This window comes from Carassius gibelio, chromosome A5 (assembly GCF_023724105.1).
Source record: "Carassius gibelio isolate Cgi1373 ecotype wild population from Czech Republic chromosome A5, carGib1.2-hapl.c, whole genome shotgun sequence".
In the NCBI taxonomy this organism is placed as follows: domain Eukaryota; kingdom Metazoa; phylum Chordata; class Actinopteri; order Cypriniformes; family Cyprinidae; genus Carassius; species Carassius gibelio.
Genome location: NC_068375.1, coordinates 10423339 through 10449905, shown reverse-complemented (window position 1 = coordinate 10449905; position 26567 = coordinate 10423339). Strand labels below are relative to the sequence as shown.

General features: G+C 39.5%; 1 protein-coding gene across 1 annotated transcript; it reads left to right on the top strand.

Annotated features, from left to right (window-relative positions):
- Nucleotides 1-212: 212 nt before the first annotated feature.
- Nucleotides 213-7495, top strand: LOC127992970 (T-box transcription factor TBX3). Its single transcript, XM_052591687.1, has 7 exons — nt 213-1444; nt 2185-2452; nt 2835-2981; nt 3972-4048; nt 4227-4384; nt 4910-5535; nt 6462-7495. Exons 1-7 carry the CDS (start codon nt 1053-1055, stop codon nt 6879-6881), a joined length of 2088 nt encoding a protein of 695 aa, XP_052447647.1. The 5' UTR covers nt 213-1052; the 3' UTR covers nt 6882-7495.
- Nucleotides 7496-26567: the final 19072 nt, after the last annotated feature.

The window sequence follows — 26567 nt, the reverse complement described above, 5'->3', positions numbered from 1 at the left end:
CTACGATACAGCACTTTACTAGAACAAAGATTATTTGCCCCATAAAATTAAAGTTGATCAAATGCAAGATCTCCAAAATAATAATCTGCATCTCTTAACTAATACCAAAAATACTGTCTGTTTCTTGTTGCATTTCTCAGGTAAAATACGCGTCTGCATTTATTTGATCCTCTGTGCGAGAAAAGAGGCCAACAGTGACGCTGTGCGCACGAGACTTGGAAGATCAGCTTCTCTGGGTCCCACAGACCGACAGATGCGTGTCCTAATGATGTTGACATATTCACACAACAGAGCGCAAAGCAACGCTGTTTCGCGGCAGCAATAGAGTTCTCAAACACCTTTTTATAAGTCTGAAGTCTTTCCCCTCCACCCGACCTGTTAAAACCACGCCTACAAAGCAACACAATTGGTCCGAAAGCGTCAAAGAGCCAATCAACAGAGGGCTGCTGCTCGAAACATGCAACACATCCACACCGCTGAAGCCTATGGAGTTCAGAAGCACTGGGAATATCTCTGTGCTGGACCCTGTTCTCCGCATAACTGCTGAAATGTGTGTGCGCGTGAAAGGACGAGAGAGAAAGTGTGTGAGAGAGCGTGTGAAGGTGTATACCTCCAACAAGTAAAGACAGAGGAATTATTCCGAGGCAACGAAATATTTCAACACATCTCTTTGGCAGGACTCTGGACGATCTCATTAATACCGGAATGTCTGTTTTAACGAAATCCAAAGGACACCGACGTACGCCGCAAGCAGACATACACTGACTCGGTCGACTTTAATTTCATTGATTTATTTTTATTTTCTCGATTTTATATCGCTCTGACAAAAGACAAGTAGCAACCGGGAAGATTAATGGATAGACGTTTATCACTTTCTCTTTTAGATATTTTGTTGGAATCCAGCTAGAGAAATAACTGAGAGACTCACACACCGAGGCGTCGCAGAGACGCTGGACTTGGTGAAGGACTTCTCCGGCGCAGACATTTAGCTGATTGTATCCTACCTCCAGACGCTCGATTTAAGGAACACAGCATCTACTATCTGGACTTGAATGAGCTTCCCGATGAGAGATCCAGTTATTCAAGGATCCAGTATGGCATATCACCCGTTTTTACCTCACCGGGGTCCGGAATTTGCCATGAGCGCAATGCTGGGACACCAGCCGCCCTTCTTCCCGGCCCTGGCGCTGCCACCTAACGGCTCCCTGTCCCTGCCCGGGGCGCTGGGCAAACCAATAATGGAGCAGCTGATGGGCGCAGCAGAGACCAGCCTTCACTTCTCCTCTCTGGGACACCAAGCCGCCACCGCGCATCTCCGGCCTCTCAAGACACTGGAGCCCGAGGAGGAGGTTGAAGACGACCCCAAAGTTCACCTCGAAGGCAAGGAACTCTGGGAGCTTTTTCACAAGCGCGGCACAGAAATGGTTATCACCAAATCTGGAAGGTAAACTGGAATAATTCAATAAATGGCCTGCGCTTCTAAATTAAATAAGTGAAACCGAGATTATAATTGTTATCAAACAGGAATTCGGATTGGTTTATTGCTCTGAGTGACTCACAGATTTCTTTAAAAGAGCACATACACGCAAACTAGCTGTACATGCGTATTGCTTTTTATTGTTTATTCTGCTTTTGTTTGAGCAAATGTTTTTTGAACAACGAATAAAATACAACCCAACTTGAACTAGGCCCAGAAATGTCTGAATCTAAATCAGTCATTGTTCAAATATAATAATAATAATAATAATAAACGTTTTATTTTAGTGCAAATGCAAACATCTCTAATACCAAGTATTATACTTAATTTCACAAATAAATGTAGAGACTTGCACAATTCATTTTGCCCCGAAGTTGATTTTAAACAGTGAAATACTACATTCAGTGGTGTCAGATTAACAAGGTTTCATTTGTAACTTAGTTTTGCCGTAAAGTTAAGTTCATCAGTTCTGCATTGTTCAATTGTTGCGCTGCGTTAAGATTTGGGGGTATTTCACAAGCTAGGGTTGATGGCTGGGCCTAGCCCTTCATCTCCACACAACAGGTTCGAATGACTGGATGTCTGCAATTAATGTTTCTCTCGAAAGGAAAATTCAGCCGTCCAGTAAAATAATTGTGCAGGATTTAGATCCATGTTGTTTGTACAGCGATAAAACACTGCTAATTCATCTCGGATCTTCTCTGCAGGCGAATGTTCCCTCCGTTTAAAGTCAGATGCACGGGCTTGGACAAAAAGGCCAAATATATTCTGTTGATGGATATTGTGGCGGCTGATGACTGCAGGTATAAATTTCACAACTCTCGCTGGATGGTGGCAGGAAAGGCTGACCCCGAAATGCCAAAACGGATGTACATTCACCCCGACAGTCCGGCCACTGGCGAGCAATGGATGTCTAAAGTCGTCAATTTTCACAAACTTAAACTGACAAACAACATCTCCGACAAGCATGGATTTGTAAGTGCCAGTCAGCTACGTATTTAAAATGTATTATATTATTATTATGGTTGCTTAAATACGTGTTCAGTGCTTGCATGCATTTATGAACTCATCGTTACAAAATGTCTATAGAATTTCTGCAGAAAATTTCTAAAACTTGTCCAACAAATCTTATTTTATTAATTTTTTGGTACTGAAATGATTGAATTTGAATTTAATTGCAACTGTTCATGCACACAAATACTGTCCGAGCAGAGAGAAAAATGCACGCTATGACTTTTTAGTGAATAAAATGTATGTAGAAAGCGTGTATAATAAATACGATTTTTTTTACTCATTTTTAAAAACGTTACTGAAAATCAAGCAATTTTATAAAACTTCGTCCTTATTTATGTTTCAGACCATACTAAACTCAATGCACAAATACCAGCCAAGATTTCACATTGTGAGAGCCAACGACATACTGAAACTCCCATATAGCACGTTCAGGACCTACGTGTTCCCTGAGACAGATTTCATTGCTGTCACTGCCTACCAGAACGATAAGGTTGGTAATAACTTTGTGTGTTAAATCTGACTGATCTGATAACCTGCCACACTGCTAAATACTTTGCACTAAATATTAATATAAACTGTAGCCTTAAAGGACAAGTAATGTTTGGTGCTTTCAGTACTTTGGTCTTGAATAAAGTTATTATGCACTGCATTTCCATAATATACTTATTCTTAGATGTATCACTGTGAGGCCTACATCATATTGCAAAGCATTAACGACAGTAATACTTGCACTGCCTCATTCTGCCACTTTCTCCAATTTGACACACACACACACACACACACACACACACACACACACACACACACATGGGTTTCCATGCACCAACTGTTGAATTGTTAACTTTTAACTTCTAAAATAAATGAAATATAACCTGTGTGTATGTGTGCGTGTGTGCGTGCGTGTGTTTGTGAAAGAATGAGAAGAGGGAGGGAGGAAGGTAGGGAGGACTGGTCATAGAGGGAGGGACGGAAGAGAAAAAAGAGACTGAAAAAATTGTATGTGTGTTAATTTATTGCAAAACAGCTGAAATGTAACGTAACCTTTAACTCTGCAGGAACACACTGTTACAGCACTAAATGCGTATGGGATGACGGGGTGGGGAGACTGAATTCATGTTGGGAGGTTGTAGATATAAAAAGATTCTCAATATTTATGAGCTGGAAATGCCCCTGTGTTACAAATACCGAAGTTTGAGGCAAGTCACTGCAAGCGTAATATGGGTATTTTGATTTTGAACAAACATATAGACCAGCCCTTTAAACTATAAAATGATAACATAATCATAATCGTAGTGAGTCATACAGCTTTAGTGAGTTTTGAATATGCTTCAATTGGCTGCAAATAATTGTCACATGCAAAAAAATAAAAATAAAAAAATAAATAAAGCATTCAGATATTCAAATAATTGGTTAATGTAACTGAAAAAGATTTCAGTTATCTTTATTCATGTTATGTTGTTTGCATGTTATTTCATTTCAGATTACACAGCTGAAAATCGATCACAATCCTTTTGCAAAAGGATTTCGTGACACTGGAAATGGGAGACGCGAAAAAAGGTACGACTGAAGGAACTGCTTATTTTCCCCTAGCTACAGCATGCATGGTATTCTCAAATTCAGGACACTGATTATATAGTACAGCATTAAGTTTCCATGCATTTTACACGAATTTATTTTGATCGTAAAAAAAAAAAAAAAATCATGAACAAGTTCTGTCTTTAACTATTTAATACAGAAAACAGCTAGCTCTGCAATCGATGCGTTCCTATGAGGAGCAGCAGAAAAAAGAAAACGGGACGTCAGACGATTCCTCAGGCGAACAAGCGTCCTTCAAATGTTTTCGCCAGGCTTCGTCTCCTGCTGTCTCAACTGTTGGACAGAATAACTTAAAAGGTATGTGAGTCAGATAAGACATGTGTCCATATGAGAAATATGGCCTTTGCTTTCGAATAAAAAGCAACCCTTCACAATTGCATCGCCCAAATATTTCTCAGGGTAATAATACTAATTATTTTGTGAAGGACTGCTCATTTGAAAGCAGCATTAGATAATTTGTTATCGTTATAAAAACGACAAAAGATTTTCAAGACTAATCAAGATAGGCTAAATTAAAATCGTTTGCAACAAAGTCCAAAAAATTCACAAGTATATTACTGTTTTTATGGCACGAAATTAGTATGTATTTAAGTTATTTTTATTATTATTATTATTTTTATTATTATTATTTTATTTTATTTTTTGTATGTGCATTTTGCTGTTTTAAAATGATATGCATGCAGCGCTGCTGTCTGTTTTTTTTTATAAAAAGTGACACGTGTCTAATATAAACTTTCATTTGGATCTCCTTGATTGGGCTAAACTGTAAATGGTCTCAGAACGTTCCTTAACTCCTTTGCTTGAAAATATTTTTTCTTATAGATTTTTGTGACAGTGATGAAGATAGCGATGACGAAGACAAAGATGGAAACGTGAAAGAGGGACCAGACTCGAGCAAAATTTCCACTACGACTGAGGACTCCAAGGATCACGATGCGAGTTTAAGCAAAAGTCTGTTCGGAGAAAGTGACTCGACTGTCGGTCGGAGAACTGAAAAAGTACGAGCGGACTCACGGCAGAGTCCCATCACGCTCATCTCTAGCACCACTAGATCCGGTGAGGAACTCAAGAGTCCGGGCCGGGAACAGGCCAAAGCAGACGACTGCCGGACAGTGAGCAAAGAAAATTACATGCCATTGACTGTCCAAACAGATGGCGCCGCGCACTTAAATCAAAACCACTTGCACAATTTCGGATTTCCGCAGGGTCTGGCTGGGCAGCAGTTTTTCAATCACTTGGGTGGTGCCCATCCGTTTCTCTTACACCCCAGTCAGTTCAATATGGGAGGCGCTTTCTCAAACATGGCCGCAGGGATGGGCCCCATACTGGCAGCAGTTTCCTCCGGAGGAGTCAGCTCGATGGACACGAGCAGCATGCCATCACCCTCGCAAAGCCTGACGGGGGCACCGCTGCCCTTCCACCTACAGCAGCATGTCCTGGCGTCGCAGGTAAGCCTTTTAATGAAGATTAGCAGTGAAGGCCATGCCATAATTGCTTTAGCCCTAACCCTTTATGAATGCTGCTGGTGGACGCTCTAAGGCTACATTTTAAGACTTCTGAAAAAAAGAGGTGTGGCATATCTTGCAGTGTTTAATGGTCTTTGTTGCAGAGTCCATAAATTATCAGCAAATATAAAACAACTGACAACTGTTGCTCGAGATTAGCAATAAAGCTGTTCTTGACGGATGTGTGCAGATTCACAATTAATTTCTAAAAACAAGAAAGCTGTTAATGACGATTTTTGCTATTGTCATTATATAGATTATCTATCTATCTATCTATCTATCTATCTATCTATCTATCTATCTATCTATCTATCTATCTATCTATTTATCTATCTATACTGCAAAAAAATGGTAACCTAAAATGGTAGCATTCAAAGTACTGAATAATTTGTTTTATTCATGTTTGCAGTCTAAATACACAATACCAACAAAGCTAACTTTTATGAGTTAAATCAGATAGAAATATATATTTAAGTTAACAATTGAAGGTTATCACATTTTACAGTATAAGTACAGGCCACAAGATCTTTTTAAGATAAAGATAAAAAAAAATGCCTGTGTAGCTATGTGTTTAATAATAAATTAGGTCAAATGAAACGGAAAAAGGGATCAAATAAAGATGACATATTTTGATTTTATTTTCATCACAAATTATGAATTGCACAATTTTGACCACAGGTGTTCATAAAAAAAATAAATAAATAAATAAACATACAGCATCTTGTATAAGCCTTATTCCCTTATTTGTCGCCACTGTATGAATCCATGTGTTGATCTTAAAGGCAGTTTACATCACTGCACAATGATGTGAATGATCAACACAAAATATCTCAGTAGTTAATTTTGTTAAATATCTCTCCTGTCTGTAGGGTCTGGCTATGTCTCCTTTTGGAGGTCTCTTCCCGTATCCTTACACGTATATGGCCGCCGCTGCAGCTGCTTCATCCGCCGCCTCTTCCTCGGTCCACCGTCATCCGTTTCTAAACGCGGTGCGGCCCCGGTTAAGGTACAGCCCTTACACTTTACCGAACGTCCCCGACAGCTCCTTGCTCACAACGGCTGTCCCACCCATGGCTAGCTCTGCCATCGATCTGAAGGGAGAAGTAATGACCACGAGTCCAACTTCAGCTGCTCTGGACTCTGAGGTCACCAGCCGCTCGTCTGGTTCAGTATCACACTCACCAAAAACCTGCGCCGAGAAAGATTCCAGCACCGAGTTACAGAGTATTCAGCGCCTTGTCAGTGGACTTGAATCCAAACCGGAAAGAGCGCGCAGTGTGTCTCCATAGAGTGCTGCGCGTGACTGACGGTGACCGGACCGGGAACTATGAAGACATTGACAGACCTACAGGTTGCGTGCCACGATTAACCCGTTTACAATACGGACCTGTATCGGACAAACATTTAAGACTCAAAATGCACTTTGGTAAAACAAAAATAAACACGTAAAATGTATGTTGTTCTTTTGTTAAATTAAAACAGTAACTTTGATTGTTTCCCCCCAACTATTTGAATACCACAGAAGTATTGAACAGTGAATAGTTTGGCAAGGATGTCAGAGACTGAATCAAGCTGCTGCTCCTCTTTATGTTATACGTCAGGGTGACGGACTTTATTTAATTTAATATGCACTCTGAATATTTTCTTACTTTATTTGATGTGTCTTTAGCGGATGTGTTTGAAAGCATATTAATGAATTAAATCAGTTACCAGAGCAGAGGCATATTGCATGTCAAAGACCAGACTTAATCAAGACTGCTGTTTTGAGTTAATTTTTTTAGTCTGTATTGTTCGAAGCGCAAATTCACCAAGAACGAAATCTACACTACAGTTTTAAGAATATTTTGCAATGTGACGGAGTATACACACACACACACACTAGAAAAAGTACTTAAGTATATATATATATATATATATATATATATATATATATATATATATATATATATATATATATATATATATATAGCCTATATATATATATATATATATATATAAATGAGGAAGGCGCTCTAGTCAAACATTTATCTTATTTTATTTGTATTTTTTCTAAACTTGTCATTGAGCCCACAGACCACTGATTAATCATGTGATTGTTTTGGTTAACACACGCGGTACTAAAATTGCTTATTAAATACAGCTTCGAACTGAACTGGGAAAAGGGATCATATGGATCAGAATGGATCATATGGTTATTACAAATACAAATGTAAATAACGATATATATATATATATATATATATATATATATATATATATATATATATATATATATATATATATATATATATATATATATATATATTTATGTAATTATTTCATATGAATATTGCTTGTAAATACAGTTGAGATTTTTTTGTTTGTTTGTGGGAGCTTAATTTATTGTTGACATATGTGTAAAATAGTTTGTGAGCATTTTCCTTGTTGATAACGTTCTCATCTGCGTCCTCCAGACCCTGGATTCCCCCGTTATACCACAGTGCTAGTTTCTCTAGCAGAAAAAAATAATAATAAAAAAAGTAATGTGCCATCGTTTCGATTAACTGTTGTGAAAGTTCTTTGGTTCAAACAAATTAAAGGCGATAACACAATGCATCAATGGCTTTCAAGTAATGATACTTTTCTTTCCCAGCAAAATGCTTTAGTCCAAGTGTGTTTAAATTAACTTTTTGTGACATATGAGCCTAAACTGCCCAAAAAAAAAGTTCAGAAAATCTAAAGAAATAAAGATTTTCCATTGTGCCCCCAATGTGTTCAGACTTACTTCATTTAGGATCTGATGACGAAAATTGTCAAAACATGACCACCTGAATTAGACAATTAAAATCTGTTTTCTATTTCTCTGAAAGTTCGAACTACACAATTACAATACGCACAAAAACAAATTGCATGTATAACCAAATAAAGTAATAATCTAAATAAAGTGATTCATAAATCATTCATTCAAATTTTCTAGATGTGGGTAACTACTTTTCGATAGTGAAAGATGTCCCCGAGCAAGTAGGGAAAGAGAAAGTATTAGCCAGGGGTCTCTAAACTCGATCTTGGAGAGTAAGTGTCCTGCAGAGTTTAGCTCCAACTTGCCTCAACACACCTGCCTGGAAGTTTCTAGTATAACTAGTAAGACCTTAATGTGCTGGTTCAGGTGTGTTTAATTGGGGTTGGAGACCAAGTTTGGAGACCCCCGGTAGGCTATTTGCACATCTCGAGCAGTCATAGAATGAATTCATCCCTTTACATTAGGCCATGACAAAGCTTTATAAGGCCCGTCGTGCATGTTTATGTGGACCGAGGTGAACCTGAAAGAATGTAAAATAACTTGACTGCCCACTCTGTGGAGCCTCGAGTCAGAGTTTATCAAGAGTATATCTTTATTTGTATAAAGTACGGTTAATAAGTAACTGCATAGGCGCAGAACAACAGTGGTAAACACCACGTAAACTATCGCAATTGCTCTTTCTATTGCTCATCTGGCGCCTTCGTTATCAGGGCAGTGTTTATTACATGGCGGCGACGGAGCGTCTGAGTTCTGTTGTCGATAAAGTCAAACGTGTCGCCACCCAGCGGTCACAGGGCAAAGTAACAAGTCAAAGAGCAAAGTGTCATTTTCATTCATGCATATAAACATGCACACACGCACACACACACACACACACACACACACACAAATGTTCACGCCAGTGTTTGCTTTGGGGGGGGGGGGGGGGGGGTGGAGGGACGTAGGCTATAATAACGTATTATTATATAGGCTATAAGTATAGGCTGTGTGAAGGAGATTAAGATGTCGGTTTGCAAATCTAATCCTAGTGTACCTACTAATAGGCCTACTGTACTGAGCGACACGAAAGACTGAGATTATTATAATCTAACAATTAAGAATCGTAGTGGATTCTAACCTAGCCTATATATCGCTGTACTGCTGAACATCTTTTTAGGTAGCCTAAACAGGGCGGTTTCCATATTGCTGTTTGACTATCAAAACGGTAGGCTACAACAGTAGTCGAAATCTGTCAAAGACAACAGTCCCGTGTTTTATGTCAAAAATAAAATAGACATGGACAGTGTTTTGAAGGGATAGCTCACCAAAAAAATGCTAATTAGAATGCATTTATTTTTCCTTAGAAACACAAAATATGTCTAGGTTTTTGTTTTTCCATACAATGAAAGTAAAATAAGTCTAATGTTGATTTTAGACCAGCGTTCTTCAAAACAACTCATTTTGTGTTTCGCAGAAAAAAAAAAAGTTTTTTTAGGCTAATAATGGAATGCATAATAATACGAATTATTCAACCACAATTTGGAAAAAGACAATAACATAAAATAAAAATAAGTAAATAGCCTAAATATTAAGTCAGAATGAAAATGTTAGACTATTTTCAGCGGAATATGGATTTGACTATGAAATAATTATCAAATGATTCTTATTTGAATGGTTCCCAATTATAATAGCCTCCATCAAAATATTCAACAAAGTATGAACATATCGCCAACCCACTGAACCCGAGACTCGGGTGATTACGATTTGATTGCAACATCATTCGTTCTGTGACAATATAAGGCTTAAAATGCTAATATTCGACGTCGCATTACCAGCATAATTTGTTATAATGAATTTGTTATAAAGATTGATATAGCATAACATTTTGAAATGCGGTTCCATCTTTGTGGTTGACCTTGTGCTGATCGGCGTTATTAAAGCGCCATCCACTGGTGATCTGAAGGTTATGAGAACCACCAGTTCCACTTTAATTCCCCACTGAGCGTTTTTGAGGGAACATTTAGGCCTGTTATTTTTCATTTACAAAAAAATATCTGAGTTTATTTTTATTTATTTTTATTTTTTTATAAGTAACACCATTTACTTGAATGACAGCTCTCCTGTCCCCACGTTGGGTGCAGTGAAGAGGCATTGTTTGAACATTATGTTACTAGACTAAATGTGAACATGCATTTACTCATCTCACTTGCACAAAAACAGACTCAGTATTCCTCAAAATGAGCAAAAACTGTGAAATGCAAAATCATCAAATATTTAATTACTTCGTGTATTTAATCCCTTCAGCCTGAGGCTTATTCATGTCACTTTTGGTGTGAAGGGCTTTGACATTTGCCAAAATAGAACTTTTATATAAAAAAAAAAAACAAGCAAGCCTAGGCCAGTTTACTTAACTAAAGAGTTAGTTACTTTTAGTAACCAGTAAATTAATTACTTTTTAGGGAGTATTGTAAAGCATTACTTTTAAAACCAACATAAAGTATACAACATAACTATTAGATCTTTAAATAAGTTAGAAATGTATACTTGCCTAACTATAATAAAGACAAATGTTTGGAAAAATGGATACACACAATGAATCATCACTGTCATGCAATCTAGCAATTCATTACAGAATGCTATTCCCAGTGTTCAATTTAAAAACAAATTATAATCCTTTCCACAACCGAACAGCTTTAAAGTGTCTTTTATACTGCAGATTAAAATGTCAACTTGTTTATAAGGTAATCTTATGTTCAACTGTTCATAACTTTTAAGTGGCTAGTTCAACCAAAAGAGAAAATTCTGTCATCATTTGGAGCCAACTGACTTCCACTGTATGGACAAAAGCCTATAGACATTTCTAAAAATATTTTATTTTTGTGGATGGAGGCAGAATTCTCTTTAATGATCCTTTTAAAATTTACGCTTTCACCACACCCAGATGTGGAATAGGTTCATGGCTGCAACACAAACATACACTTTGCACTCAATAGCCAACAAGTTGCCACAGATGACACACAAGTTCACAGGCACATAGATACTCGCTCCAGTGACTCATCTCTATATCGCTCATCATAGGGAATATGCTCATATCTATAAAAGCATGTGATATTTACACCTCCACCCCTGCTCACGGCTAAACATGCTACAGTCCCACTTTATAATTCTCCAGCCAGCAGTAGATGATAGATTGCAAGTCTGGTCTTTCATGTGGCATTCAGATTTACAGTAATAAACTCATAGAGTTGATTTGGCAAGTGATCAAAAGACACCAAAATCTCTGAGGCTGGTTGCATAAAAGTTAGTCATCTATTTTCTTTTTCTTTTTCAAGACTGGTCATTACTTTTTAAATTCAGTTATGAAAAGGTAGATTGCTCTTATTTGCATTAGAAAAGTAAGACTGATTACAAATCATCAAGTGCTAGTTGGTCAAACTAGTTTTGCTGACTCCAAACAAGTTGCTCAACGTGGTACTATTTCTAAAATATTTAAGAGACATATTCTGATTAAGTTTCTAAATGCATATCTGAACATTTTTAGTAAGTGCATTGTAACAAAGTTTGTAGATCGGAAGGAGTCGGGATCCGGAAAAAATAACACAAAACTTTAACAATAGTAAAAAACAAGGAAGGCTAAAACAACATGAATAATCCAGGGGCCTGTTTCAGAAAGGAATGGTTTTCTGTTACAGAATGGGAGGTTTGTCTAACCTGAGAAAGCAGGGTAAGTCGAGCCCATTTCTGAAAGAGAGGTAACTTATACTGACAGTCAATTACCGTTGTAGCTTACTCTATGAACTTAACCTGTGGTGCGTTTCCCGTACAACGACATAACCAACTGATTAACCACCACAGTATGATGCATTGTTGTGGAAACTAACTGGCCAATCATGACCAGTCATGTTTCCCAAACACGGTTGCATCTTGTTGTATCTCTTCATTTGAACCACATTACTTCAACAATTTAGGGTCGTTGTTAATGACGTCGCATGCAGGTGGTGGAGTAATAACTTCTGCTAATTAATTAATACAGCAGCAAAAGACCACACCGGGTGCCATGCCTGTCAGCCAAGAAGAGGAAACGGAGGCTACAATTCACACAGGTTCACCGAAAATGGACAATAGAACAAAAATGTTGCCTGGTCTTATGAGTCTCAATTTCTGCTGTGCATTCAGATGGTAGGGTCAGAATTTGGTGTAAAGAACATGAAAGGATGGATCCATCCTGCCTTGTCTTAAGGGTTCAGGATGGTGGTGGTGGTGTAATGGTGTGGGGGATATTTTCTTGGCACACTTCTTTGGGCCCCTTAGTACCAATTGAGCATCGTTTAAACACCACAGCCTTCCTGAGTATTGTTACTGACCATGTCCATCCCTTTATGACTACAGTGCACCCATCTTCTGATGGCCACTTCCAGCAGGATAATGCACCATTTCACAAATGTCAAATCATCTCGGACAGGTTTCTTGAACAGGACAATGAGTTCACATTACTCTGCCAGCTCCTCTGTATGTAAGAGCAGCAGCTGCAGGTTACAGTCCGTATACGCGGTCTTCACGTATCAAAATAATTGTAATTTCCTCTGTTGGAATGACCACTTCAACTTTCCACCGCCTTTATGAAATCATTGGGTCCTCCTTTTGGCCTTTTGACCAGTTCTCCCAGTTCAACTGTCAGCAGCCAAGTGTGGAATTACTGTACTTCATCTTCCACAATGAACAGGTACAAGACAGCGATTCAGGCTACATCCTTTTCCCCAGACACACGAAAACCCTACCAGGCCACTTGTACAATGCTGGTATGTTACTCATCTGTGAACTCTAGCTATAAAGCTTAAATGTCCAGGGGAGGACGGGACAGAGTTTTGGCATCAATGTTTACTCGTCCTGGCTGGTATTTGATGGCGACCTGGAAGTCAGACAGCTCCCCCAGTGATGGCCCACAGCATTTAGCTTTGCTGTGCGCATCATGTCAGTGGGTTGTTGTCAATGTACACCGTGAAGTTCTCGGCATAGAACAGGTAATCCTGGAATTTCTCGCAGACTGTCCAATTCAAGGCCAGGAACTCAAGCTTACCACTGTGCAACCAATAGTTTTTCTCAGCATTCGTCAGTGTCCTGGACCCATACCCAATTACCCTCGGTTTCCTCTCCTGTCGCTGGTAAAGGATCGCCCACAGGTCTTCTTCAGACACCAGAGTGGAGCGTAAAAGGTAGGTTTAATTCCAGATAGTCTTTGAGGGAACTTGAGGACCCCTTCACTTTCCTTCGGCTGTGCAACTCTTGCTCTGCCCCCATCTTTGCCTGCAGCAACTCGTACAGGGGTCTTGCAACTATGGAGACATCCTGGATAAATATGCGGTAATAGCTGAGGAAATGCAGTTACCTTCATACATCCCCCACCATCTGTGTAGACATGCGTGTGAGATATTGAACAGCTTCCAGGTCCCTCGGATCTACCCTTATTCCTTCGGCTGACACCAGGTGCCCCACGTACATCTCACATTTTACAGGATTCAGTTTTACCCTGTGACATCGGAGGGCCCTTAGCACTCTCCTAAGTCTCTCAATGTGCTCTTCAAATGACTTTTCGTAACACAGGACATCATACATATATACATATATACAACACTCATCCCTTAAAGAGTCAAGCATCCCTTCCATGCTGTGTTGGAAGGTATCTGGCACATTTGACAGGCCAAAGGGGATCCGGACCCACTCATACAGTCCCCAAGGCGTATTGAACGCTGTCATATGTCTGGAACCCTCATCGATAAAGCCCTGGTGGTAGGCCTTTCCCTGTTCCAGAATCTTAATACAGGAAGATCCCCCAAGCCTTTCAATTAACTCCTGTATTCTAGGCAATTGGTGTCGATCAGGGATTGTCTTTTTATTTACGAGGCAGTAGTTCACATAGAGCCAGAGCTTGCCATTCTTTTTCCTAATGCTAACCACCGGAGCTGCATATGGTGACTTGGACTTGACAATCCATCATTTGGCCAGGAGTTCTTGTATGTAGCCTTTTACTTCACTGAACAGTGGTTTCAGTACAGCTGATTATGCTCTCTTAACTGGAATAGAATTTTAAAGAGTGATCTACATCTGCTGACTGGGGATGCATCCGATGTAATTCTAACCTTTATAGAAGATGCTAGTCTCTTCATATAGCATCTTTTTTTATGATTTTACGTTGACTTTACGCAGATATGCATCTGTCATAAAAGTCACTTCGGTTAGGTATCTCCAGGAGCCCCTCTCCAATCCTCTTTTGGCTCAAACAAGACTACAGGACCCAACTAGCCTAAATTTGGTGTGATCCAGCATTGCACCCAGACAACCTGTCCTGCCAGAATGATAACACCTCTCTGACCAACCTTCAGATGACCACATTCATCTTCTTCTTCAGTCCATATAACTTAAATTAGGGTTTGTGCCTTCTCATTTGGGACATCAATAGCTCCAGCTAATAGAGCAGTAAGTGTTTGCATGAGCTGTATGGTTTGGCCCTGAATCAGTTTCTCAATCACATTGAAGCCCAGGAGTATTCTCTCAGTTGGCATTGTGCTACTAGAAATGTTACATTGATAGAGAGATAGAGGACCTTTTTTCCTAAGTTGATTGTAATGACTGTCCATCCCTCAACTGGAATATGATATCCATTAACTACACATTCCTCCGGATCATTCCCACATGCCAGTAGGTATTGCAGTGGTCTCACCTTAATATCAGGTAGGTATTTCTTTTTCCACACAAAATCAACTATGCTGACCTGTGCTCCTGTGTCCAGCAGTGCCCTCACAGTGAGTCAGTTCAAGTTGCACTGGGTTAATGCTTTGCTTCCTATCAGTTTAATTTTGGTCTGGCAAGTCTTGTGTTCCACTTTCAGGTGTGTTGATTCATCCTTTTGTCTCTGTGGTTTGTGGGTCTTTGATCTATGGCTTTTCTTCCTCCAGGTCGGTCCAGTTTTAAGTAGGTTAAATCAGTTTGGGACATTCGCTCTGTGGACACTGAATGTTCCTCTGCAGGGGGCGGTTCCCGTTTCCCTGCCACCGAGGTCATCTCAAGCACCCAGCTGCCCGGTGTCTCTCCTCACCGCAAATGAAGCAATGTGGACAGTCCTGTCTGCCTTCTCCTGTAGACTGTGGACAGCACCACGACCAGCTCATTCTGGAAGAAAAACCTTGGGAGAAACCAGTTTTAGTTGGGGGTCCAGTTCTCCTCTGACCAGACAAAACCAGCAGTTCAATGCCAGGCTGCAGCAAGGTCATAGTGTGCAGAAAAATCGTCTGTTTCCTGTGGTCTTGTCCCAATGGCCATCCAGGAGACAAGGTCTAGTTGTCCTGGTCTCCGCTGACATTCAGTGCTGTAGAGGTCCTCTTTGGGTGCTGATCCACCATGGGATGGATACAGACTGGATCTAGTGGCTACAGTGACCTTGGAATAAGAGAGAAAAAGACTAATATTAGCGTAGATGTCATTCTTCTAACAATGTAGCAAGTACATGGTGTGTTATGAAAAGTGTTCCTGGTTCCGGTTTTCCTAATTAATGCAGCCTAAAAATCCTTTAATGGATCTGAATATTAGGCAAGGCCAGACAAGGCAAGTTTATTTATATAGCACATTTTGTACACAATGGTAATGAAAGAAATGCACAGCTAAACAGATGAGTTTTAAGTCTAGAATTAAATGTGACCAGTGTTTTAGCACATCTGATCTCTTCTGGAAGCTGATTCCAACTGCGGGCGGCATTATTACTAAAGGAGGACCCGCCTTGTTTTGTATGAACCCTCGGTATTTCCAACTGACTCGATCCTAATGATCTGAGTGCTCTGATAGGTTCATATTCAGTGAGCATATCTGCTATGTATTTCGGTCCTAGGTCATTTAGTGACTTACATAAGATTAAAAGTACTTTAATATCAATCCTAAATGTAACTGGAAGCCAGTTTAAGGACCTGAGGACTGGTGTGATATGCTCAGATTTTCTGTTTCTAGTCAGAATTCTGGTAGCAGTGTTCTGTATGAGCTGCAGCTGTCTAATGGTCTTTTTGGGAAAGCCGGTGAGGAGACCATTACAATAGTCCACCCTGCTGGTGATGAAGGCATGAACAAGTTTCTCCAAGTCTTGGCTGGAAACAAAACATCTAATTCTTGAAATGTTTTTTAAAATGATACTATGCTGATTTAGTTACTGCTTTGACATGACTACTGAAACTAAGGTCTGTCTCCAGAATCACGCCAAGATTCCTGACTTGATTTTTAGTTGTTTGACCCCTAGAGTCAAGGTATGCATTCACCTTGAAAACTTAATCTTTGTTTCAAAATGCAATGACTTCAGTTTTTTTCCTTCTGTAACTGAAGAAATTTCTGGCACATCCAACTATTAATTTCATCAATACATTCGCAGAGGGAGTCAATGGGGCAGTAGTCATTTGGAGATAAAGCTAGGTAAATCTTGTTATGATCAGCATAGCTGTGATAAACAATTTGGTTCTTGCTCATTATTTGACTTAGTGGAAGCATATACAGAGCGGTGCAAGAATTTACCCTTGTGGGACTCCGCATGTCATGGACGTCCACTTAGACTTAAGCTCTCCAAGACTCACATAATAGCCTCTCCCTTCTAAGTATGACCTGAACCATTTGAGTACCATCCAGGAAAGCCTGATCCAGTTTTCCAGTCTCTCTAGTAGAATGTAATGATCAACAGTGTCAAACGCAGCACTGAGATCTAGCAATACCAGCACCGATATTTTGCCAGAATCACAATTTAAGCGAATATAATTTATTATCTTAATGAGTGCTGTCTCTGTGCTGTGATGCGGTCAAAAACTGGATTGAAAATTGTCCAGGTATCCATTATAGTTTAAGTATTTGTTCAGCTGATTAAAAACTATTTTTCTATAATTTTGCCTATAAAAGGAAGATTAGCTATTGGTCTAAAATTGCTCAAAATGGTGTTATCAAGATTGCTCTTTTCAGGAGGGGCTTTTAACAACTGCTGTTTTCAGGGAGTTTGGAAATGTCCCAGAAAGAAGTGAGGCGTTCACCACTTCTAAAAGATCTGCTTCTAAACAGTTTAGCACACTTTTGAAAAAGATGTGGGAAGTGTGTCAAGATAGCAGGTTGACGATTTTAGGTGCTGCACTATGTCTTCCAGAATTTTGCTATCAATTGCTTCAAAAAGAAACATATTATCCTTTTAATATTGTGGCTGAATCTGTCTGACCTCTGCATTACTTGAGGATGTGCTAATCGCCTTCCTGATATTGATGATCTTCTCAGAAAAGAAGGAAGCAAACTCATTGCATTTGCTGTCAGAGAGCATTTCACCGGGAATCTGACTTGGGGGGTTTGTCAGTCTCTCAACAGCGGCAAAAAGAGTACAAGTGTTATTTAAGTTACTGTTTGTAAGGTTTGAGAAGAAATTGTGTCTAGCTGTGGCTAGTTTCACATTAAAAGCATGAAGGCTGTCTTTTATAGTTTTTATGTCTGTTATAGTGAATTTCAAGTTTTGTCTTCCGCCACATCCGCTCGGCTTTTCTGCACTGTCTTTTCATAGTCTGAACTGTTGTCAATCTTCTCCAAACTGATTTCTGTCTGTTTGTTTTCTTACTGACTATTATTGAAGCAATATCGTCAAAAACATTCTTAACTTTTGAGTTGAAGGAATCAAGAAGAATATCAACAGAGTCTGTTAAAGATATAGCCTCCATAAATAGTACAATTGTGTTCTCATTAATGCATCTTTTTCTGACAGAGACAGATCTAGATTCAGTGGTAGCAGAGATCAATATATCAAAGAAAATACAGAAGTGATCAGTGCTACGTCCTTAATAACAATGGATGAAATGTTTAGACCCCTACTGATGATAAGATCTAGAGTGTGTCCACCTTTGTGTGTGGGTCCATGCAAATGCTGAATCTGGTCAAACGTGTTTAGAATGTTATCATTTCTTTTGTAGTTTTGTTTTCTGCATTATCTATGTGAATATTAAAATCCCCTGCAATAAACTTTTGGGTAAGTCGTGGCATAATGGTTAGAGAGTCGGACTCCCAATCGAAAGGTTGTGAGTTCGAGTCCCGGGCCGGCAGGAATTGTGGGTGGGGGACGTGCATGTACAGTTCTCTCTCCACCTTCAATACCACAACTTAGGTGCCCTTGAGCAAGGCATCGAACCCCCAACTGCTCCCCGGGCGCCGCAGCATAAAATGGCTGCCCACTGCTCCGGGTGTGTGTTCACAGTGTGTGTGTGTTCACTGCTCTGTGTGTGTGCACTTTGGATGGGTTAAATGCAGAGCACAAATTCTGAGTATGGTGCTTTGTGTCTTAAACTAATCAATCTTAGTTTGATGCATAATTGGCCGCGGAGTAGATGGCATTGCCCTTCAGCTAGAGAAGGCCTTAGAACGTCTAGCACGTTCTAAGAATGTTGTTGTAGTCCTGCTACTAATGTTTCTGATAATAGAGTCACCCACTATCAGAGTCCTTGGCTCGGCTGCGCTCTGAGCTGAATGCTTTGTTTCAAGAATCACAATCCTTTGTAGATGTTTGCAGCAGTTCATGCAACAAGTAGTTCCAACAGTAGGCATTTTTCTCTCTCTTCTGTTTGAATGTAGGCAGTTGTTATCCTGTCTCCGGAATGTAAGCTGCTAGCAGTGGGAGGCAAAGTCTTCTTTTTGTAGTATTATTCCAGTGCCAAAGTTTTTAGTTTCAGAGTTTGTGCCAAAAATCTGTTGTTTGATCACTGTGCTGATCTGCTGAAGTAAAAATCTTAGAAAGATCTGAGAAAAGTACAGAAATAAGAAGCAAAGCGCAGAGCAGTAAGCTAGAACGTCCGAATGGTAGCAAAGCCGGAAACTAAATATTAGAAATTTGTTAGTGTGTCATGTGAAAGCCAGGTTAAAGAGGTGGGTCTTGCATCTAGATTTACACTGACAAGAGTGTGTCTGCCTCCCGAACAAGATAGGTTGGGTAGGTCAGGTAGGTTATTCCAGAGTTTGGAAGACTAAGTAGGAAAAGGATCTGCCGCCCGCAATTGATTTTGATATTCACGGTATTTTGAAAATGCAGTGGAAATGGAGGACCATAGTACAATAATAGCTTGTTCAAATACTGAGGTGCTAAACCATACAGGGATATTATTATAAGTAATAAGCAAGATTTTAAAATCTATACAATGTTTAATAGGGAGCCAGTGCAGTGTTGACAGAACCGGACTAATATTAGCCATATGATCATACTTCCTGGCTCTAGTAAGAACTCTAGCAGTTGCATTTTGGACTAGTTGAGTTTGTTTATTAAGCGTGCAGAACAACCAATCAATAAAGCATTACAATCATCTAATCTTGAGAGCATGAATTAATGTTTCTGCATTTGATTTTGAGAGCATAGATCATAATTTAGATATATTTTTGAGATGGAAAAATTCAGTTTTACAAATAGTAAAAAATGTGTCTTTCTACGGAAAGATTGCTATCAAATAACAAACCTGGGGTTACTAAATGATAATGGAGAATTGACAGAGCAGCCATCAAGTCTTAGACAGTGTTCTAGGTTATTACATGTAGAGTGTATAGGTCCTATAAATAACACATCAGATTTTTTTTTTTTTTTTCAGAATTTAGCAGTAAGAAATTACTCCTCATCCAGGTATTTATATTGACTATGCATTCCATTAATTTTTCAAATTGGTATGTTTCTCCATGCATCGAAGACATATATAGCTGAGTATCATCAGCATAACAGTGAAAGCTAACACCATGCTTCCTGATGATATCTCCTTGAGGTACTCCATACTGCACTTGTGATTGATATGATACCTCTTCCTTCACTGCAACGAACTGATGGCTGTCAGATAAGTACGATTTGAATGGTTTGGGTCCTTAAATGCCAGCAAAATTTTCTAGTCTATTCAAGAGAATGTTGTGGTCAATAGTGTCGAATGCAACACTTAGATCCAATAGCACTAATAAAGAGATACAACCATGATCAGATGATAAGAGCAGAACATTTGTAACTTTAAGGAGAATAGGCTCAGTACTGATACAGTCTAAATCTTGACTGGATATCCTCAAAGATACCATTTTTCTCTAAGAAGGAATATAATTGTGAGGATACTATCTTTTCTAGTATCTTGGACAGCAAAGGAAGATTTGAGATTGGTCTGTAATTAACTAGTTCTTTGGTGTCTATTTATTTTTTTATGAGAGGCTTAATAACAGCCAGTTTGAAGGTTTTGGGGACATATCCTAATGACAATGACAAATTAATAATGGTCAAAGATAATCTTTGACTTCTGGAAGCACCTCTTTTAGGAGCTTAGATGGAATATACATGTTGTTGGTTTAGATGATTTAACAAGTTCATACAATTCTTCCTCTCCTATTGAGAGATTGAGTGAAACTGTCAGGGGATCTATAGTGTACTGTCTGATGAGATACTGTAGCTGATGACTACATGTTAACAATTTTATCTCTAATAGTATCAATCTTGGTAGTAAAGTAGTTCATAAAGTCATGACTGCTGTGCTGTCAACACCTGTTGTTGCTTTATTTTTCGCTAATTTATCCACTGTAATGAATACAGTGGGGTTATGTTTGTTTTCTTCTAAAAGAAACAAAAAATAATCAGATCTAGTAGTTTTTAATGCTTTTCTGTAGCAGTGTTAATTTGGTTAATGAAGACAACGACGAAAAAGGAAGGAGAGTTATGGGGTGCTGCACCAGATGACCTGGCCTCCACAGTCACCGGACCTGAACCCAATCGAGATGGTTTAGGGGTGAGCTGGACCGTAGACAGAAGGCAAAAGGGCCTACAAGTGCTAAGCATCTCTCTGGGAACTCCTTCAAGACTGTTGGAAGACCATTTCAGGTCACTACCTCTTGAAGCTCATCAAGAGAATGCTAAGTGTGCAAAGCAGTAATCAAAGCAAAAGGTGGCTACTTTGAAGAACCTAGAATAAGACATATTTTCATTTTTTTCAAACTTTTATGTTATGTATATAATTCCACTCATAATTCCACATGTGTTAATTCATAGTTTTGATGCCTTCGGTGTGAATCTACAATTTTCATAGTCATGAAAATAAAGAAAACTCTTTGAATGAGAAGGTGTGTCCAAACTTTTGGTCTGTACTGTACAGTACAGTACAGACCAATAGTTTGACAACATCACTATTTTTAATGTTTTTGAAAGAAGTTTCTTCTGCTCATCTAGCCTACATTTATTTGATCAAAAATACAGAAAAAATGTAATATTGTGATATATTATTACAATTTAAAATAATTGTTTTAAAATGTATTATACTTTAAATGATCATTTATTCATTCAATATCAAAGTTGGAAACAGTTCTGCTGCTTAATATTTTTTCAGAACATGTGATACTTCTTTAGGATTCTTTGATGAATAAAAAGTAAAAAAAAAAAGAAGCTATGTTTTTAAAATATAAATAATTCGTAATAACAATATACACTACTGGTCAGTAATTTGGGGTCAGTATTTTTTTTTTTACTTTACAATTTTACAATACTTTTATTCAGCAAGGATTTGTTAAATTGATAAAAAGTGATAGTAAAGAAAATATATTATTAGAATATATATTATTAGAATTTTGTTTTTTTTAATAAATGCAGTTCTTTTTAACCTTTTATTCATCAAATATTTTAGACAGCAAAACTGTTTCCAACACTCATAATAAATCAGAATATTAGAATGATTTCTAAATGATCATGTGATAGACTGGATGTTACATGTGAGACTGAAGGCTGGAGTAATGATGCTGAAAATTCAGCTTTGCATCACAGAAATCAATTAGTTTTTAAAAGTATATTCAAACAGTAAACTTTTATTTAAAGTTGTAATAATATTATTGTAATATAATATTTTTCTGTATTTTTCATCAAATAAATGCAGGCTTGATGAGCAGAAAAAACTTCTTTCAAAAACATTACAAATAGTAATGCTTACAAGCTTTTGGTCTGTCCTGTATATATATATATATATATATATATATATATATATATATATATATATATATATATGTATGTATATATATATGTATATATGAACATATATATATATATATATATATATATATATATATATATATATATATATATATATATATATATATATATATATATATATATGTTTATAAGTTGCTCCTTTTTCACTTAAAGTGATAGTTCACCCAAAAATGAAAATTGTCATAATTTATTCAAGGTTTTCCAAATTCAAAGGTTAATTGATTTGGTCTAAACAGAAAATAATTAATGATTATTATAATTTGAAAACTAAACTTTGGTAACTACAGTTTGGCTGACTATAAGTAGTGACTAAAAGTTGACAAAAATGCAATGACTTTTCGTTGACTAAAACTAGACTAAAACTATGAAAGACTCAAATGACTAAAATGTGACTAAGACTATTAAGCAATTTTGTCTCAAGACTAAGACTAAGACTAAATCAAAAATGCCTGCAAAAATTAACACTGTTCTGTAGGATAGTCTACTTTCCCGCCAAGCAATATTAAATACCTCTAGTTTTGTTTTCCTCCAGCTGCGCTCCATTTTCCGGGATGCTCTCTTTAGGGTGCAAGTGTGCTCATTATACTACGGTCTCAGACTGTTTTCAACCGTATCTAAAATGCTAGAAAAGAGAGAGTCCATAGTTTATTTTACATCATCAAGTTGTTCTAGTTGTTGGATGTACTAAGTAATTGAAATATATCATGAAGATTAGTTATAAAGCAGTCTTTTGTGGTAGAAGTGATGGTTCTACCATACTTGTAACAAAGAGTAGAATATACAGTTTTAGCTGTATGAAGTTTACACGAGACTAGATAATGATCTGTGATATCATTGCTTGGCTGCATAATTTCAACACTATCAACATCAATTCCATGTGACAGTATTAAATCTAGAGTATGATTTCGACAATGAGTAGGACCTGGCATGTGTTATCTAACCCCAATAGAGTTTAAAATGTCTATGAATGCTGATCCCACTGCATCTTTTTCATTATCAACATGGATATTAAAATCACCAAGTATTAAAACTTTACATTTTTGTTGAAGACAAGTGAACTCACCTGCTGCCGTTTATAGCACACCTGAGTGCTGCGTTTTCAAATTAGCACATGTGTGCTTCTAAATATTCTTTTGGATGCGATATAGAAGTCACTTTAATTATAATATTCGTTCCCTACATGAAGAGAGAGTCAGTGGTCCACTGCGAGAGGAAAGTGACTCTCCGGCTGCGCAAAGTGAGTCACTCGCTGCGTGAGGAAAGTGAATCGTTCACTCATATTCGCTGCGTAAGGAAAGTGAATCGTTCACTCAACTTCGCTGCGTGAGGAAAGTGAGTCATTCGCTGAGGAAAGTAAGTCATTCGCTGCGTGAGGAAAGTGAGTTGTTCGCTGAGGAAAGTGAGTCATTCGCTGCGTGAGGAAAGTGAGTTGTTCGCTGATTGGCTTATAAGTAAACAATCCCCCACGTGGGGTGCATTCTTGTGATTGGCTAAAACAAGGGATATATCTGATTGGTTGCAGATCATTACCTGTTTAAAAAAAGGCATTTGTGTGTTAAGCCAAGTCAGGGGAGTCTCAAAATTCACACACAAATGCAGTGAAGTTCACAGACCGCAAGCAGTTTGTAAATCAAGATATATGTGTGTGTGCATCAGAAATACATTTGTGAATCTTGAATGCATTTGTAAATGTTGTTTGCATTTCTGAATTGTGTGTGTATTTCTGAATTTTGTGTGCATTTCTGAATTTTGCAAGAGAGTCTGGCTGCAGACATATGGGCGAGTGGAGCTCCACTCAAGAGCGGAAATACGTCACCTCCACTTGCGACGCCGCTGCCATGTTGGACCGGCCACACTTTACGTAGAATTACGTCCCCTCCACTAATGACATGGCTGCCATGCTGGTCGGGGCAACACTTTCCGTAGAATTACATCACCTCCATGGCGGAGAGTGGAGCTCCATTCAAGAGCGAAAATACGTCAACTCCACCAAACTTTCGTTTTGTATTATTACTTGTTATATACATGTATAAGGGGTGCTTTGCAAGTTATGTCACCTCTTTGTACGTAATGTTAATGTGTTCTGTACTTTTATCGTTGTTACTTTTACATAGTAGAAATAATAATATACTAATCTTTCACGGTTTATGACAAGACAGCTATTTTTTTTTTATTCCACCCCCCCCCCCCCCCCCCCAGCAATTTGCACTACAGACATCCACAATCCATATTTTTAGAGCTTCTGTGTGACGGTTGGGTTTAGGGAAAACACAAGGAGAGGGTATGATCCAATTGCAAGGTATGATTTATTGAACAAAAAGGGAAATACAAAATAAACAGTCTTGAGAGACAAACAAAACCAAAAGAGGGAACCGGATGAAATGGGAAACTCTGAGGAACGAGAAGGTAAGAAGGTCTCGGGAGACGAGAACATGTCAACACATAGGGTAAGGACTCCATACAGATGACAGAGAAAGACAGCTATACATAGGAAGACTAATGAAAAAGGATTGTCAGCACCTGTGCGATTTAATTGGAGTGCAATTACTGTGAAGACAGAACCAGACTAGAGGAATTAAAGTGCCTATGGTGAAGTGCCTAAGGAGAAGTGAGCTCACTAGGGAACACCCAGGAAAACAGAGACTGACAGCGTGACATTACCCCCTCCCCTACGGAGCAGCTCTCAGAGACTCCACCTGAAACACCGGAAAACCCAACAGAAAAAGAGGTAGGAGGGAGGTGAAGCGGTGCCGGACTAGGGGGAGGGACGGAGGGTCAGAAAACAGGGACAGGAGAACCAGATAGCATGGACAGACTGAGACAAACAACCAGGTGGAATGGAGAGACAAAGACAGGACAACCAGGTAAAATGGAAAAAACAGAGACGGAACAACCAGATGGAATGGAAAGGCAGAGGCAGGAAAGTGTAACACAAAACAAGGAGTCCAGGAGGGTGGTGGACCGGCGGAGGATGAAAGGGAGGGACGGAGGGCCAGGTCCAAAGAAGGAGATAAATAGAAAAACAAATGAAAACAAAAACACAAAAACATGGGTACATGGGGGACATTAAGTGATTAGAGGCCCATCACACCCATGTGGTCAAGGCAGAAGCCCCCCCAGGGCGGAGCGGAAGACCACCACGTCCTCGTGGTCAAGGCCAGAGTCCCCCAGGATGGAGCGGATGACCACCACGTCCTCGTGGTCAAGGCCTGAGTCTCCCAGGGTGGAGCGGAAGACCACCACATCTTAGTGGTTGGCCCAATGGGAGGAAGATCACCGGTGACTTGACTCAGTCCTCGAAGTTCACCGGTGACTAGCCTTGTCTCTGGAAAGACCATGGTACCTAGTCCTGACTCTGGAAGGTCATCAGTGACTAGCCCTGACTCTGGAGGGTTCACGGGAACCTGACTCGACTCTGGAGGGTCAACTGGAAACTGACTCAACTCGGGAAAGTCAACGGGCACCTGACTTGACTTGAGAAGATCAATGGGAACCTGAGTTGATTCTTGAGATACAACTGAAACATGACTCGACTCTGGATAGTCAGCAGGAACTAGCCCTGACTCTGGAGGGTCAACGATAACTAACCCTGACTCTGGAAGGTCGACGGTGACTAACCCTGACTCTGGAGGGTCCATGAACACCTGACTCGACTCTAGAGGGTCCACCGGGAACTGACTAAACTCTGAACAGTCAATGGGCACCTGACTTGACTTTGGACTGCCTGTGGAGACGTGAGACGCCTCTGCTTCGGGTACTGCCTCTGGAACGGCCTCGGGCACCGCCTCGGTCACCCCAGCGGGAACTGCCTTGGTCACCGCCTCGGCCTCCAGAACAGCAGCGGGCACCGCCTCGACCTCCGGAACAGCAGCGGGCACCACCTCGAACTCCGGAACAGCATCGAGCATCTCCTCGGGAACAGCCTTGGTCAACTCCTCGGCCTCCGGAACAGCATCGGGCACCGCCTCGACCTCCGGAACAGCATTGGGCACCGCCTCGACCTCCGGAACAGCATCGAGCATCTCCTCGGGAATAGCCTTGGTCAACTCCTCGGCCTCCGGAACAGCATCGGGCACCGCCTCGACCTCCGGAACAGCATTGGGCACCGCCTCGACCTCCGGAACAGCATCGAGCACCTCCTCGGGCACCGCCTCGGCCTCCGGAACAGAATCGGGCACCGCCTCGACC

Excerpts from the sequence above, each read along its gene's own strand:
- LOC127992970 (XM_052591687.1), top strand. The coding sequence starts at position 1,053 with ATGAGCTTCCCGATGAGAGATCCAGTTATTCAAGGATCCAGTATGGCA. Across the intron at positions 1,445-2,184 it reads GTTATCACCAAATCTGGAAG|GCGAATGTTCCCTCCGTTTA; the intron begins GTAAACTGGAAT and ends TCTTCTCTGCAG. Across the intron at positions 2,453-2,834 it reads TCTCCGACAAGCATGGATTT|ACCATACTAAACTCAATGCA; the intron begins GTAAGTGCCAGT and ends TTTATGTTTCAG.